This window comes from Melanotaenia boesemani, chromosome 11, assembly GCF_017639745.1.
Source record: "Melanotaenia boesemani isolate fMelBoe1 chromosome 11, fMelBoe1.pri, whole genome shotgun sequence".
NCBI lineage: Eukaryota > Metazoa > Chordata > Actinopteri > Atheriniformes > Melanotaeniidae > Melanotaenia > Melanotaenia boesemani.
The window spans coordinates 23,750,058-23,767,821 of record NC_055692.1 but is presented as its reverse complement, the minus strand read 5'-3'; the positions used below and the strand labels follow the sequence as shown (position 1 = coordinate 23,767,821).

General features: G+C 38.1%; 1 protein-coding gene across 3 annotated transcripts; it reads left to right on the top strand.

Moving 5' to 3' along the window:
* Positions 1-807: 807 nt before the first annotated feature.
* Positions 808-17,360, top strand: inpp5l (inositol polyphosphate-5-phosphatase L). Of its 3 annotated transcripts, none has more exons than XM_042000278.1 (16): positions 808-1,282; positions 5,581-5,622; positions 5,883-5,983; positions 6,445-6,532; positions 9,185-9,248; positions 9,806-9,909; positions 10,131-10,183; positions 11,688-11,807; positions 12,074-12,158; positions 12,263-12,358; positions 12,450-12,524; positions 12,789-12,862; positions 12,970-13,081; positions 13,546-13,614; positions 13,700-13,759; positions 15,732-17,360. In XM_042000278.1, exons 1-15 carry the CDS (start codon positions 1,223-1,225, stop codon positions 13,739-13,741), a joined length of 1,185 nt encoding a protein of 394 aa, XP_041856212.1. In that variant the 5' UTR covers positions 808-1,222; the 3' UTR covers positions 13,742-13,759; positions 15,732-17,360. The 3 variants fall into 3 exon arrangements, with proteins under 3 accessions (XP_041856212.1, XP_041856210.1, XP_041856211.1); XM_042000276.1 differs by having other exon boundaries at positions 15,713-17,360; XM_042000277.1 differs by having other exon boundaries at positions 15,579-17,360.
* The last annotated feature ends 404 nt before the right edge of the window (positions 17,361-17,764 follow it).

The following is a 17,764-nucleotide window of genomic DNA, read 5'->3' as shown; positions in this document are numbered from 1 at the left end:
TGGTTTAACAGTTCAGTAGCAGCACTATGGAGAGACGGAGGCAGGAGCCCAACAATCTAGGAGGAACCTAGATGCTGGTTGGCACAGATCCATCAACTCAAAAGAAGTGTTTTAGAGCTGCACCAGATAGTCGTCTTTAAATATTTTGTAATTAAACTCCTGTGAAAAATAATATTACAGTGCTGCTCTGCAGGCGATGTACTGCAGGCCATGAATTAACAAAAATAAGTTGCATTGAAGTTTGCTTTTTTGCACAGGACTTGCTGATTATCCTAGAAGCAGGATAAAGCTATCCTGTTATAAACATTTTTTTTATGCTTGTCAGTTATGAAACTTAAGTTTTGTAAAGAGCAAAGAGTTTAACAGATAATGAGTAGCTTGCTATTCTGTAGCTGACACAAAGGGGGTTTGTGGTATGTTTAATTTGTGATAAGCTAAGTAACCCATTTAGAATACTTTCAAATGTTTTTAACTTCCTCAGTTAAGTAAAACATTATGGTAGTATTCCCACAAGTTATTGTAAATATGCAATGATTAATTTAACATTTAGATCTAAGATGAATAAAAGAAAAAAGTTAAATTAGCTTTTTTTTTGCCTTACAAGTACTTCAAATGCTTCTATATCAGTATAATTTCATAGGATAACCTTCTTAAGGGCGGATTTAAGAGTCAGAACTCCAAGTTGACTCGGGGTTGATAATAAAAGTGTATATCCAGATGTGTCGAAGCATTTCACATTAGGAACGGGCTACATTTTCGCAGCGAGTGGGTGGAGCAGCGTAACTTCGTAACGCAACTCAGCTTGCTCCTGTTATTTGAGCGCTCGTGAAGGCGGCGGGCAACAGATGCCCCGTCCAGGCTGTGTTAGTCCGTTAAGAAGCCACTAGTCCAATTAACCCAGAGGGTAGAGAAAATCCACGCATGAAGGCAATTAGACTAACTTACTGCTCTTGGGCTTGACCATGAATATGAGCGCTGCTCCGGTGTGTGATGACTACCTGATACGACTACCCGCCATCAACAACCGAGTCGGATAACAAGAAACGCACCATCAATGAGATGCTGGTGTATTTTATGCCATTACTGACAGACACGATTTGGGCTCACACACGGTAAGCCTTTATAAGCTTCCGGAGAGTTGCTGCATGCAGGCCTGCACGCGCGTCATCTTGAGACGACACGGAGTTTCCTCGCGGGCCGTTTATGAAAGCAGCTGGTTAAGATGGAACTGTTCACTGATGTTCTGCTCGTCACTGCAAACGTCGGCTCGCTCTTTGACAACGTAAGTAAACCAGTAAAAGTATAACGATAACTGCAGCAGACCGCCGTGCACTCACAGGATTAGGTTCACCCAGAAATGAGCTGTTTGTGTGGGAGTGCGGTGAGTTTTACCTCGAGTGAGATCCATTGCTAGCATACATCTTTAGTATAAGGATGTTTACTGCTTAGGTGTGACACGTTAATGACTTGTTACTCTGTGATTCATGTGTAATGTGTCTGTAATACCTCACCGAGGTACTGGGTCGCGTTTCTTGATAAGTTAAACAGTGTTCTTGAATTCAGGAAAAAGTGCGGGTCGATTCATTTACACCTGTTTGGTGAATCACGTGACTTACTGTCAAAGTTTGAAACTCAAGACGCTCAATTTTTTGTGATACTGAAATATCACCCAGTCCAAAAATATTGAGACCCCAATTAAAAGTACAGCTATAAAAATATATTCCAAGATGTAAACAGATATTTTTTCTTCATACTGGTATAATTAGATATATTGAACATAAACTGATTTGTTACAGGAAAAGTGGTTTGTGGAACAAATTATTAGGCTAAAAGAGAAAGATTTTAGTGTAATACTTGACCACATATGGAGACCTTTGCTTTTTTCTTTTTTTTAAAAAAATACAAAGATGGTCATCATAAGTTTATTGCCAGTTCAGTTTAATTCAGCATCCATGACTCCTCCAGATTCCCTACGAGACTAAATCAGTCCTATGTGCACCCTCTCCAACTTTGTCCACTACTGTCTTCACCAACCCTCAAACTACAACATATTATGTGAAAATCCTGACTTTTAATATTAGCACAGTCAGGCTCTTGAGTTGCTCTCTGGCCAGTTTATAGTATTCTTATCGCACAGTAGGGCGTTTACAGATCCTGTGACATCACTTTATTACTATAATGTTATGTAAGATGGCATTTATAGCCCAGTCTCAGATGCATCTAGCCAAAGTTTAACATGTTACATTCTTATTTAAATGAAAGGTGTCATCATATTATCTAACTTGTCTAAGCATTCTTTGATATTCGGTACTTGTTTGGTTTTGGCCTGGGCTGGCTTGATGAAACTTAGAGGTGCTGTGTGGAGGAGGGCTCTTACAGTCATGGAAATTTGGCTTGGGACCATTTTTCCGTCGGGCGATATGGGCTCCAGTGAAAACATGCAAGTTCTCATTGTCGTAAACAGATGACTATCTCTCCCACGAGAATCTAGCTTTTCTACTTACTTAGGCCCCTCTATTCTTATAAACAAACACTCCTGAACATTCACCCAGAATAAGAGCGGGAACTTAAGCACATCACAGAATAAATCCTCTTGCTTCACAGTGGTGGACTAACAGTATCCTGTCAGAGCAGCTCAATCAGTGAGGCTTGTTGTTCAGAACCACTGTTGTACATTGTTATTAAGATATAAATCATAACCAAGTCTTTTTTATTTGAACACAGTATAGACAAACACACATTACCATATACCCTAATGGCTTTAGATCAGATCATGTGCCTGACTCAGTGCTAAATTTGGACACAGAAGCATAAACCTTGTATGTTCTTGGGTTGTAAATTGTAATGGTAATGTGCCAAACCACCACAGTAGTCTTGTGTTTGTGTTCATTAGTTTAAAAGGGCGATTTTGGTTGTAGCCTGAGTGATATGAGAGTTGTTCTTCAGGTCACAAAGACAGAGCTGCAGTCGTCCTGTCATGCAAATAAACTATGCAAAGCCATTTCTCTGGTTATACAGGTCCACCTGACATGGCACAAGATTGTACATCACTCCACAGCTACGTTGCATGGCAGACTAGGAATCACTTGTGTAAGAAATGGCAAGTTCAAATTTAAGTTTTAAGGAGGGATTTTGAGTTCACACAAAAGGAATTTCACATTATTTAGATTTTCCCCAGATTACACTAATCTTTTACAGTCTGTCCTTTCAAGGCAGTTTTTTTAAACCAACTGCTGCCTAGTTTAAAGGACCCAAAGTAAAATAATTAACTAAAGTTTAACAAACAAATAATATCAAATGTAGAAAGAGGTGAACAGATTTGAAGCTAATATATTCTTAATACTTTAATGGAAATCTGTGTTCCCAACAGAGAAGTAATGTGTGTAATTTTACCTCCTCTCATCCTCTTAGCCAAACACTCACCTGTCATTTCAACATGTGCTATTAAACACACCTCAACAGATGATGTGTTGAAGCTGACCAAATTGTTTTCCAGGTCATGTGTACTTGGATGAAAAGACATCCTGGAACATAGCCTATAAAACACAGGATGATATTTCCAGGCAATCCTAGTTTGTTTAATCCGCTCGAAGTTTGTGATCTATGCCTTCCTGACTTCAGTATAACCCGTTTGTCTTTTAGTTGGACTTGTTACGTTTATAGCTAGAAGTTGCCAAAAACTATGCCAGCTGCATCCACTGGAAAACAGTTTTGTCCAGATTACATACACCATAATTTAGTCTCTCTACTGTACAAGAAGCTTTTTTTAGCCACAACCCAAACAAAGTAGTTTTTAACTTAAAGACAGTAATGATAATAAGAATTATAGTTTTTTTTTTTTTTTATTTAATTTAATTTGCCATCGATTCACATTAGCAAGTTATGAATAATTACATCAAAAATCTTTTTAAAAATCTTTTATCTGGCATGTTTTCTAGCTGGCTCATTTTGTAAAACTACAATAAGAGTTTGTTTCAAACACATAACTTAATATTGTGATTTTATTCCCAGAAATGCTTCGTAATAATAAAAACTTCATTTTTGATGTTTGTGCAAAATCATGCAAAAATAAGAATATTCCTGTCTTTATTACATTCAAATGAGGTATTTATATAAATACATTTTTTGATTTTGATGTTGATGTATTGATGTCTAGCTTGTTCCACAGCAATTTAAATACAGTAGCCCAGGTGGGTCAAACCAAACATTGGCTCTTAAGCGTACCTTTTGGAGGTTTTTGCAGACAGCATTTCCTGCACATTTGGAACCAAAGGGGCAAGAAGGGGTGTATTTACTTGGTGACAGTTTGCAGTTTAGCTACTAGATTTCATTACTTCCCACACACTAGACCTCTGCAGCTACTCTAAAAAACATGGATAACTATCACATGTCTCTGAAGCTCCCAGTAGCCCAGATGAGCATGCTTCAACCTTTCAGTCTGCTGCTTCTAATTTTACAAATGTCATCTGATCTCATAGCTGCTGAAAATGTCTAAGCAAAAAAGCACTGATGGATACAACCAAATACACAAATAATATGTAAAATGTTTTTTGATGGAGACAAGAGATGTGCACTTTGAGATGAAGATGATGTAATGAGGATAACAGCACATGTAACACCTATAGATCATAAAGCATTTCTATAAGTTTTAAGAATTGTGAATTGTCAGATTTACGCTGCATTCATTACCAGATGAAACTGCTCTAGACAAACTGAGAGATAATGGATTGAACAAATCGCACTCTGGTCAAAATTTGAAATGTGTTTCATATTTTAAGATCTATTTTGTGCTTCCAGAGACACACTTGCATCGAGTGTGGGGGTTTAGAGATGGCAGCCAGTGAACAAAGCTCATTTTAGGATTGGAGGGTGCTGGGTGCAGGTTCTGCTTACCATACAATAAACATGGAGTCAAAAGAAGGAGCCAAAAATATGATGTACCTACTAGTAGATTTCTGCATCATTTGACAAAAAAGGAAAAAAAAAAATCCTATTAATTCATTACATTTTTAAAATCTTGATAATTATAAAACAAACATTTAAATATTCACATCTTTGAATTTGGTCACATAAAGCTGAGTGTCTTACAGTAACACAGACATTCATTTAGCAACACTGATTAGCCTCATTTGTTTCCTTGCACTGCATTCCTTAATGATCCAAGTTTACATCATCTACTGAACGTTAGTGGCACGGAGAGGCCTAATCAGTTGGAAATCCTTACCACCCAGTATTATACAATATGTAGAGAACAGTTTGTAGATAATGTATAGATAAGCCTCCCAGTATAACCAGTTATTACTCAGTGTTGGCTTACTGCCAGCTGTACGCCAAAAAAACCTAATAAAACAAACCTGTTTGTTTGGTCTGTCAGAAATACTACTTCTCTTTTGAAGTCTGTAAAATGTCTGATCTATTATGAAGTTTTTGTCATGGATTACATACACATGATCATACTGGTATGTGTATAAGAAATGTATTTGTTTAAAAAAAGTTTAGATTGTTATATCTACAATTTTCTTTTTTTATACTTACCACGATGACTTCAGATTTAACAAGTTATTCTCCATCATTTCACAGGTGGGTGATATTCAAAATGGATGGTTACAAGAGCTGTATAAGGTCAGTTTATATTATAATTATTAGTAGTAATATTAATCTTCTTGTTACTAGCAATTTAATTAGTCTAATGTTTCTGAGAAAAAACAGGTTCTACATAACATAAACAATAGTACAAGACTCATATAATGGACAAACTGCAAGACATACAAAACGGTCTACGAATGAACCGTAATGTTCATCCTGTCACACAGCACTGAGCCTCTGTTCTGTTCTGTAAGTCTGCGCATCTGATTCAGACTACCTGCGTTGCTTTGTAACAGACCATCCACAACTACAAGCCGCAGTTCATCGCCCTGCACTTCCAGGAGGTGGGAGGGAAAGACTACATGGTCAACATGGGTAATGCAGAAAACTTCTTCAGGTAGGGCTCATGTGCAGAACACAATCCTCCTTTCTAACATTATTTTAAATAGAGTCTTGTTTGGTTATAGAGACAGAGTATCTTATTTAATGGAACAGGGCTGCAACATTTATTTGTTTTATTATGTATTAACCTAGTAAGTGTTTTTTTTCTGTTTTTTTATGTCACACAGTAAACACACTTACACACACACACACACATATATATATATATATATATATAAGTGAAGTTGTGACAGTTGTGCTTATAATATACTGTACCAGTGAAAAGTTTAGACACACTTTCCCAATAAATCTGATGGGAAAGTGTGTCTAAACTTTTGGCTGGTACCTGTGTTGTTACTTTCTCAGCTAATGAAATCTTGACATTTCAATTGACAGTAAACTTACTGACTAATTGCACAGCTATATTTCTCCTCTGTGTATCCCAGTGATTGCTTTGTTGTGCTCTGCTCCTCTCAGGAACATTGAATCCAGTGAGGAAATGAAAGATTTTGACCGGGTTTGCATTTATGTGGACAACCAGTTCCAAGCAGAAGACAGCTTTACGGTAGGAAACCCTCAAACCTCTTTAAACCCAGTGATTACAGTATCCTTCCACAAGGTGGAGTCCTCCCTCCAAATAAATGAATCCTCTGCAGTGACTTGAGGGACCCTCTGTAGTATGAAAACAGAAACTGATGGTAAGGATTTAAAATGTAGGCTCCAGTGGACTTCACAAAAATGTCTTTTTTTTTTGTTGTTGTTGCAAAACACCTAAGTTGATTGCATGTTAAGATCATGCGTGAGAGTCTTAGTTTTGTATTATATGTATATTTAAGTCAAAATTTGGACATTTTTCACACACCTTTGCTCAGTTAAATTTTACTTCCTTTTAGCTTTTTAGTTTTAAGCAGTTTTCATGTACAAGTGCTGTAAAACCATAAGATGATTTGAGCAAACAGGCTGATCTCAACTTCTGCCTTTTGCAACTAGTCAGACTTCTTGTGTGAATGCATGTATGTCTTTTTTTGCTTTCATGGGTTCATAGTTTCATAGATCAAGGTCATAGTGCATTCTCAGACATGTTCAAAACCATGACATCATATCAGTGACATAGATCACATGGATATAGTGTGAAACAATGTGGTAGTCTTTGCACAGTATGTGCACAGTGAGGGGAGATGTTCTTAAAGACAGGTTTGTTAAGGCACTCGTGCTGCTACTGACACATCTTAATGCCGTCTGTTGTTGAAGCCAAAATTTGTGGCTGTAACTGAAACAATGCACGAGGGTGAAGTGATGCAGGTGTTGGATGCTATTCAGCTCAGAGTCTCAGCCTCAGTCTCCACAGCAGTCTTGAGGGCTTTTTCATGCACCCAACCTTCTTTTTGTGACTCCATGTTAATGGGTTTGTCAAGATTAGTTTCCCAGAAATTTTGACCCTCTTAGCAGAAACACCTCTCTAGTACAGGGAAGTGGCTGAGTATTTCTTAAACTATTAACCTTCCTCCTCCCAGGTGATACCTTCACACTGCATGCATGACAGTAGGGGTCAATGGCTGCATCTGTAGACTGAAAGTGCATGAAGTAAGGGGAGGGGGAGTGTCAATGGCCAGGTGTGAGAGATACGGGCCTAAGTCAATACATTTAACTCTAGATTAAAACTATTGATCTCGGTCCATTTGTACACGATAAATTAAGTTTGTCTGGGGACTGGAGGACAGCTGGGACAAAGTTTCCCCAGCGCTCCGGTGTTTGCACCCTCCACTGTTTTCCCTGAAATGGTTGCAGCCCCCCACCCCACCCCCCTTACACCCCTTACACTCCTTACACTCACACACACCAGCTAATGCCTCATTCTCATTTCGGCAGTGCCACCTGCATTGATTTTCAATTTGTTTCCTCTTGGCTGCGGATCATTAGTTATAAAGCCAAGAGAGAGTTTGGGGGGGGGGGGGGTCTTGTCTTTTTTTTACAGGGCCTGCAGAAGTAGAGGGAGCAGACTTGCATGCATTTCAAGTACAAATGGTGTTTTGATAAAAAATCACTTGAAAGTCAATATTTTTTTTATTAAACTGTGCACAAACCTGATTGATGGTGATAGGTGTTTGGCAGAGTATGTAGAGGAGGATGTGTATGTGTGTGCATGTGTGCACTGCTGTATATCACAGTGTTACTTATCCAAGAAGAAGCTGGTTTTAAATTATAGCTGAATTTCCTACAGGAATTGTAACTTTTTTTTCCCCAACTATGAAATTAATACAATATAACTTTTTATTTTTTAAAGTAACTTCTCAGAAACAGAAAACATTCCCTCTCAGACTCATTCAAATAACTCCCAGCTATGCTTTAACCTTAGTTTAGACAAGTTGGTCACTAATTGCTGTTCACTGAAGCCTGCGACAGAGGCACTTCCATTTTATTAAATGAGGATGACTTTGGCACTTTAGATAAATGATCTCTTCAGGGAGAGATCTTTCATGCTCTGACTGAATATGTGTGTTTGTGTGTGTGAAGGGGTGGGGTGTCGCACAGCATTCTGTCACGCCCCGAGATCTGCGCGTGTGCTGGCTGATTTTTCTTTGACTCCCCCCTTCAGATGCCGTGGCAGCGCTGGCAGACAGCAGGCCTACTGCTTAATACCTTTTAAATGGTTTTAATTTTCTGTCTTTATTGATTTCACAGGGCATGATTAATCAGATCAGTGGAGCAGGCAGTTAGTACATTAAAAATTGTCAGCCGCATGTCAGGGATGATTGGGCGTTTAAGTGTGTGTGTGTGTGTGTGTGTGTGTAGGGGGGACTGTATGTGGATGTGTTGCACAATGAAACGGCCATGTGAAACATTTTTTATTCTTTAAAGTTTCATGTGTCTTAGCGGACAGTAAAAATATACTGGGTTTAACATTTTACTCAATAGAAAGTTCACAGTTCAGCTCATGTGATGCCAAACTATTCAACCCATTATCTTGGGTTTTAAGAATATTTCTGCATTTCCCAACATGTTTAGTTGCTCTGGTTTCTTTGTGAGAATCCCCTGTACATAGATGAAAGATGTATTGTTGGATTAAAAGTGTGTTACTTTTGTAAAGTGAAAAACTGCAAAAGAAAATCAATATGTAAAACACATGTTTAGGCACTGTTTTACTGGTCAGAACATACCAAAATGTCTTGAGGTTTGGTTTAGTAATTCAACAGAAACTTTTGTTTTCTCTCCACAGGCTTTAGGGAGCATGTACTTCATCCACAAGACACTGAAAAATATCTATCAATATGACTTTAATGGTAAAATTTCTTCATTTATTTTTATTCTTATTATGCATTAGATTGTGACAAATATTTGTTTTCCTTTTTAGTAAAGATAGTTTTCAAACTCGTGGAAAACCTGTTTTTATGAGTAAATTCCGCCTTAAAAGGAGCAAGAGCACTGTTGCATATGATTGGCAAAATCCTTGTCATTTTTATTTTTTAATATAGGGAATTTAAAGACATATCTGTGTGTAATGATACTTCTATGGCTCTGGCTACCCCAGCCAGACATTTGCAAAGAACTAGAGTTTAAAGCGGAGCTGTTATTTTGCTGCTGCATAGTCCAGTCACGTTAGGTGTGAAAAAGCTCCACAGAAAAGCTTATGGAACAACCATAAACATCCTGGAGGTGCCACTCGCTGTGTGGCCCGTACCGATTGTCGTTCACCAAACGCAGTCTAATGGCCCTCTTATAGATTCTCTCATCATGTATGCTGCTCTGATGAGGTTAACACCAGTTTATTGATTGCTTTTTGCATGTTTTCTCACTCTTTTACATGTCACCACTGCTGCGCTGCCTTCCCCTCTCACAGTTAAGGATTTTAAAGCCGTGCAGGGACAGAACAAGTATGTGGGCTCTCTGGACAGGGTCACCACTGTGGAAAAAGAAAAATTCCCAAAGAATTTCTGGCCTGATGTGAGTATGTATGCAAGAGTGCACGGGAGAAGGAGGGGGGGTACTCATGGGCCAAAGAGAGATGGGACAAATGAGTCTGCAGGGGGCTGCTGGGGCTGTCTGCCTGCTCTGACAGGGAGATGAGACAAATTATGTGCAAGAATCAATAATTATCAGTTTGGCTCTTTAAAGACACAGCTCACTGCTGTTTAGTGAAGCATTTCAATTTGTCTGTGTTGCAGTTCAAGTGGTCCAGAAAGGGCTTCATGAGGACCCGCTGGATCATACACAACCAGTACGTACCCTCCAGCACTGAGACTGGTCTCTGCTTACTTTCATTTTTGGTTGTTGGCTGACTTCTGGGAAATCCTGTCTGTTATCAGAAGACCTTGAAAGGCTTGGAAAGACCTCTGAAAACACACAAAACTGACTTTCATGGGATCATTTCCAATAGATTTGAAAGACAGCGTTTTCATAAGAGCATGAACACCTGGACTGAAAGAATGAATGGCGTGAATTAATTAACATCTGATGTCACACGAATAAGAACCTGCGCTCTAATTTGTTATTGTGTTCACACATCGGTGAATGATTGTACTTAATTAATATTTATACAGGACATGACTTTTGCCATGCAATATTAACTAGTAATAATTGTTAACCTTGTTCCAATCATAATTTCACCATAAATCATTTCACATTCTGAACAGTTGTAATAAAATGTTGTCAGCACTGGTTCACGTGATTACTTTATATGATAAGTGTCACACCTTGTAAGAAATTCAGGTGCTTGGACTAGTTCAAAACAGAATTGTTATTATCTTTAGGCCCATCAACTTAGCAAAAACAGATTGTTAACTTTAACTGTTCAACAGCTAACAACTAAAGAGCCAAACATGTTCATTGTCTGCCAATGTGCCATTGTTCTTTTGCAGCTTGTTTCTCTTGCCTCTGTAAGGACAAAAAAGAAAGATCAAAACTGCAAATGGACAAAGCCTAAACTTAGCCCAGTAAGCCAAAGTTAACATATTAAATGTTCCCAACAAGCAAAAAGCCTTGAAAGAAATATACAAGCCTCAGATTTAATTAAATAACCATCTAATTAAAAATTTAATGACTGTGCTGAATACTTGATGGTATTTAAGTTAAATATTAAAGAAAACTGTGATGCAACGTTCAGCTTTACCTCAAAATTTACACAGCATTACACAGCATTTAAAAATAATCCCTCACTGTGGCGGCAATGCTTTGTTTCATCATCTAAAACCATTTCGTTTTGGGTTGTTTCATTTTAATTGTTAACAAAACCTTTCAAATGAATTATTTTGTAGTTAAACTAGATTAGATACAGTATAGTGAAGTATACTGCTAAAACCAGGTCATATAGAGAATATTAAAAGACTGACATGCACTTACATGTATGTTTGGAGTCCCTGCATTAAATTAAAGATAAATATTACCCTCACATGAATCGAAATAAATCACACAGTGCTGCTGCTACATGTAGCCTTTGTTTCTGGCAAACTGCTACTTTTTACTACTTGAGAAGGGCAAACAAACATGTGGCCTACAGTCAATAAAGCTCATTAGCCTTTAATTGTAATCCGATTTCAGCCAAAAAAAGAGTGAATGCTCAACACACACACACAAAATACAAAACAAAACACCAGGATGTTTGTGGACTCAGCACACCTACATCCATACTCGCCTATCTGATATTAGTTGTTGGTGCTATAAAGTTATTTCCTGTTTCTTTATCCAGCTGCCGCATGTTTATAATATTTTCTTTTTTTCCACAGAGGTCTAGACCTGGTTAACATCCACTTGTTCCATGATGCCTCCAACCTCGTTGCCTGTAACTCCAGTCCTTCCATTTACTCCTCCAACCGCAAAAATGCTCTCAGATATGTCGTCAACAGGTGAGGTCTGCAGCGACACGTAGCTGTGCAACAACATGATTGTCAAATGTTTCAACTGACACACTTGGGAAAACCAAAGCAAAAAATTAAGTGTCATTAAATTCCTTGTATGAATATCCTGGCTCATATTCTGAACCAGCCCTTTCTATAGTCTAAACCAGACATTTCTGGAATTTGCACTAACCTTGACCTTTTGTTAATTTGCACACACTCCAAGTAAGACTTAAAGGAAAGAAAAGATGCTTGACTCTAGCGTTTCCTTCCAGGATATCAGATGACCGCTACACTGCTCTTCCTTTCTTCCTGTTTGGAGATTTTAACTTCCGTCTGGACACTCTGAGTCTTGTCCAGGTTTGAAACAACGTTCATTTTTCTTGAAACTCCAGTGATGTAGAGACATATCAGCATGACAGTCAGACAGAGAGCCTTGTTTATGTTTGCTTTCCTGTGACCAGCATCTGTCCATCGAAGCGGACGTGCAGACAGTGAAGAAGGACAGCAGCAATGAAGTGGAGAAAATGATATGGGAAGAAAAAGACAATGACCACCAGGTGATTAAAATGATAATATCACATTAAAACATTGAATGATAATTCCTTTTTTGTCTTTGTTTTACTTTACTCCCCCTCATCTCTCCTGCAGGTGCTGCTTCAGATCGAGGAGAAGCTGTTTGCTTACCTGCACCAGGCAGTTTTCAGAGAGGACAATGGCAGAGCAGTAAGAGAACAGTCTCAGCTTTCACCCACTCTGATCTCATTAGCTAAACAAACAAGATACTCAGTCCACATCAGAGACATTAGAATAGATCCTGTCAGCGGAAACAAAGCACTATGAATAACAATGTAGTAAATAAAAAAAGAGGCAAACATAACTGCCACATCTGTGATGCTGAGCTAAGTTTTTTCCCAAGCTGAACTCACACGACTTGTATTTTTCGATTTTTCAAGTTTGGCATTTGCAATAATGGTTTCTATCCCTCAGCTTTTGAAATATGACAAAGAAGTCACAGCCTTTCACGATGTTATTATGGAAGAAGACATCAAGTTTCCACCCAGGTAAAACAGAGCAACTTGCTGCAAAGCAAATATATAAAGCCTCCCTCGTTCTACTGGTTTCCCTTAAACACACTCAAGTTTCTTTTGCTTTCTTGTCACACGTCTAGCTACCCCTACAGCGAAGACTACACTAAACCAACGCAGTACATGAACACTCGCTGTCCTGCCTGGTGTGATCGTATCCTCATGTCACACACTGCCCATGATTTCATCCACATGGTCTGTAATAACCCTCTGCATAAAATGTCTTACTAGAGAGTTTAGTACGGTGCGTTAGGATCTTTGATGTCAGATAAGGCTAATGCTACATGTTTACGTTTTCACATGGCTTTAGATGGAGATGTTTTTTTGTAACCAAAGGTTGTATTACAGTAGCTGGTCCATTATCTGTCCAAATGAAGCATCTGCATCTTTAAATATGTCTTCAAAATCCAGTCTTCTTTATACTGAAGCACATTATTGACACTTATTTTGTGGTAGTGGTTTGTATTTGTGGAAAAAGTGATTTTATGTGTAACTGCTCCAATGTGGACAGGATTAACTTGAGCTACTGGACATCATTTGACCGTACAAATGTAACTTAAACACAGATCTTTTAACCAGGTGTTCAGTCTCATTCTTGAATGTGACATTTTGTTACTTGTCCAGATATAAATGATCTACAAGTTCATACTTCTTTTCAGAGGGATGACGATGAGAAGAGTGTTGTTTACAACACAATAGGCCCTAATGTCTGTATGGGAGACCATAAGGTAAGAGTTTAAAAGGCATCTGTATTGTGCCAGTAATAAATCAGCCGTGTGGAGTGACTCACATATGTTTTTTTCCCTCCTATAGCCTGTTTTTTTGTCCTTCTCACTGAAGACAAATAACCACTGACTCTGATCTTTCTCAATGGTAAGAAGATGTGTTAGTGAATCTGTGTGTGTGTATGTGTGTGTTTGGTACAACATGTGAAAATGTGGTGCTTCTGGGTAGATTCAGAGTGATCACAGTAATCTTGCTCTTCTCCCAAGAGAGTCATAACCAGGCTGGCCCAGTGGAGTCCGAAAATGAACTAAGATGAAGTGCCTGTGGGACACAAGTACTCCTTTGTGTCCAGTGTAGTTAGAGCAGAGGCGATCAGCACCTTTCTCTGATCTATGTCTATTGAATCCTCTCCACTGTCGCTGTGGATGCACATTAAGTGCTTTGCAGCCCCTCGTTTCATTAATTACTGCCTGGATGGTCGGCCAGAGACACATTCATTGTGCCCAACAGCATATTGGCAGTTTTACGACCATGATTTTGTTTCGCTGCCATTTAAATTTATTTTTTTTTGGATGGACTGCTTTATCATGATTGCCCTTCTTTAAAATGGATCAACACAGGGAAGGCACTTGAGAGCTGCTACAACTAGCTCCTTCTTCCTTTCCTATCTGGCCATTATTTTCTCAGGATACACACATCTTACGGTCTTACATCCAAGATTTTTATATAGGTTACATATTGTTGTCATACTGAATTCAAAGTTAATTAAAAAAGTTACAGTAATCTGCATGGAGAGAAAAGAGGAATTTTACAATGTTTGAATGGAGTTTGATATCTGGGGAGTGTATTGCAAAGTAAAATTAATGACTTGGTAGGCACTGGAGTGGTTCACGTTAAGGGTTTCTGATTTTCATTTTAAAAAAATGTCCCATCATTTCACCAGTTCCGGTGCTGATGATATCCCAGACAGCAGTCACACTAAGAATGGCATTTACATGTCATCAGCAGAGAGGTACTGGAAGTTTATGACTGACACTGTAGCTAAACTGAATTAACTGATAATAGACACATGATAGACTGTCAAATAACTGACAGTAGGTCAGTGTTTTTACTATTATCTTAACGTCAGCCACTGTACCACATTTCGATGATGATGAAATGCTGGCATTTTAATCTTCAGCTTTCACCACAATACAAAGTTGAATCAGTGACATTTTTTCAGCATTTTATCTTTTAAATATATGACTGAACATGAGTTTTAAAAATCTGCCATTTTGACCTGAACTGTGTTTAGAACTTAAGAGAAAAATTCTCAATTCCTGTTAACATCTAAACCTTTTGAGCCAAACATTGTGCACTGCAATTTCACCATAATCAAATTCAGGATGTCTGCTACGTTACCATGGGGATCATGCTTTCAGCTGTAGATAAATCATCAAGGTCTGAGAATATTTACTTTATATTAATTTGCTTAGATCTAGTCAACACGTCTTCATTCAAACAGTTGGCTACTCTTATGAATAAAATGCCAGCTGATCAGTGTGATAAATGCAAAAAATCAAGAAGAAGAAACTATTAGTTAAAAAAAAACAAATAAATAATATATATATATATATAAAATATATATATATATATATATATATATATATGTACTACCGTTCAAAAGTTTGGGGTCACTTTGCCATGGGATTCAATAGGGAAGTGACCCCAAACTTTTGAACGGTAGTGTATATATATATATATATATATATATATATATATATATGCAAATAAAGATTGGCTGTGCTAAATTTGCTTCTTAGTACACTTCACTGACCTCTCTCCTACACGTTTGTTGGTATTGGGGCAAGATTTACAATGTGTTTATGTGTGTGTGTCATCTACAAGTCTACAATCACACCATTCCCAGAGCTCTGCCATAGTGGGTGATCAGTATGATTTTTACCCACTACGACCCACCCACCAGCCTCCTGCAGGGCGTGGGGCTTACTTCAGTCTGAGTTGTGAACTCTCCAGTTAACTCGCTGTCTCACTTCTGATGTCACTGCCATTCAGCTGTGGACCTCAGTACTAGCCCTGATTTGTCTGCGCTTATTCCAGACCTGTATCCTGTTCTCAGATCTTCAGTCTTCTGACCTGAAAGTTGGAAGTCATCATGAATGTTCCTGAAACTCCACCCCTGAGACACGGAGACTTCGTTTTTAATTGGACCAAATGAATGGACCTTAAAATGAATGTAATACATTTTGATTAGAGATTTTCTGATTTGCATTTGTGAATGTAAGCCTTTCTTGCAGCCAGTGTTTAAAAAAATGGTAAAAACAAAAGTATATGATAGATTTACTCATTCCTAACTGCCCCCAGTAAATGATTAAAACCGCCAGCTACAAATGAGGTCTTTTAGCTCATAGTTTAAAATCCAGTATTCAAGTTTAAAAAAATTGTGGATTTTCTCAAACTATCCAGCTGTGTGACTCAAACTGCTTTTGTGCTGCGAAAAGTCACTATACATGTGCAAACTATTATTACTGAGATATCTTGGATCTTTAATATCAGCTATTAGACATCAGTCCTGCTGACCGAGTGAGCTTCTGCTTTGTATGCAATGATCTGTTAGTTCAGGTATTTGTTTTTTTTTGTTTTGTTTTGTTTTGTTTTGTTTTTGTTTTGTTTTAGCCATCACGTAGCCTTTCTCACACACAGGAATTCTGCACTGTTTTCTTTACACATTTGCAGGTCGATGACCCCAGATAAGAAAGGATTTAAAGATTTCTCAGATATGTTTGTGCAGCCACATACAACAGCTCTAACTGTGTCAGATGTTTACTGATTATTTCACAGTCAGTTTCAGAGCAGATTTTTTAAAAATCTAAAGTGACTGAAAGGCGGGTGACATTTTACAGCAACAATAAAACACTTGCAGTAAGTTTCTTTTGCTACGAAAGCAGATGAATTCATAACCTAAGCTTTGAACTTGGGTGACATTATTTCTACTATATGTACAAACTATACATGATATAAGTGCTTTATTTGACAAACTACTCCTGAGCTTTGCCACGTTTTGCTGCCCTCACTCAGTCTTTGGTTCCTCTGAGCTCCTCAGCATCCCCCACCTGCTCTGGCTGACATCATTCTAATTTCATTGCCAAATGATACCAGCTGTCAGCCTCCTCTTATGACTTACAGCAGCAGTTAATGAACAAAGATGTTCTTATCTCCTGACTTGTTTAAAATCTTACAAATTCCTGTGTATACGCAGCATGTACTGTATACGCGTGTGCACCCACACATGTCACAGATGGCACTGTTTGCTTTTGATTTTCTGTATATCTTTTTTCTTTGAATAGTCTCTTCCTGTAGCATGAGTGCAGTAATAAGTTTTAAAATTTTGAGTGATCAGTTTCATGTTTTTGAGCTGGCGTTAATAATAATTAATTGTGTAAAATGTGTTTTTTTGCTTATTGTATTTGACTTCTTTTGTTTTGTGGTGTTGCAGTACACCCTTTGTATGCATGCTGAAGTTCTCAAATACATTAAGTTTTGATTGCTATGTCATGTCTGTACAGTCAGACTAAAAACTCACCATAACAGGAAACGGTGACGCAAATGTCTGTGTGGATTGAAACTGATATAAATTTTGTCACAGGAGGGAAGTTGGTTGTAAGGCCAGTATTATATTTAGATTAACTTGCAGTCATACACTACATCATTGTATTATTTCACTTTTGTAAATAAAGTGTTACCCTCAGCAATATGTTGCATTCTTATTTTTGGGTTGACATGGACGATTAAGAATCATAACATCCCAGTTAAATTAGCCTGCAGCTGGTCTGGAAAAAGCATGAGCTGTTTATAGGAACAGTGACACAAACCTTTACTGGAGTGGCTTGTGAAATGCAATTATTTTGAAGATGATAAATGACACTGGTGCGGACTTATGTTGTGGGTCAAATTAAAAGAAAATCGGCAAGAGTCATAAATTGATCACTGAGCCTGTACCAGCAGCCCAAGCTGAGTTTTACTGTTGGTCTGTAATGCATCTGGTTTCCATAGTTAAAGATTCAATTATGGTGAGCTACCCTCAGACAACAGAAAAGCTCTGAAACAGAAACCTGCCCTCTAAAGCTGGGCTGAGCCGACTGTTAGGCAGAG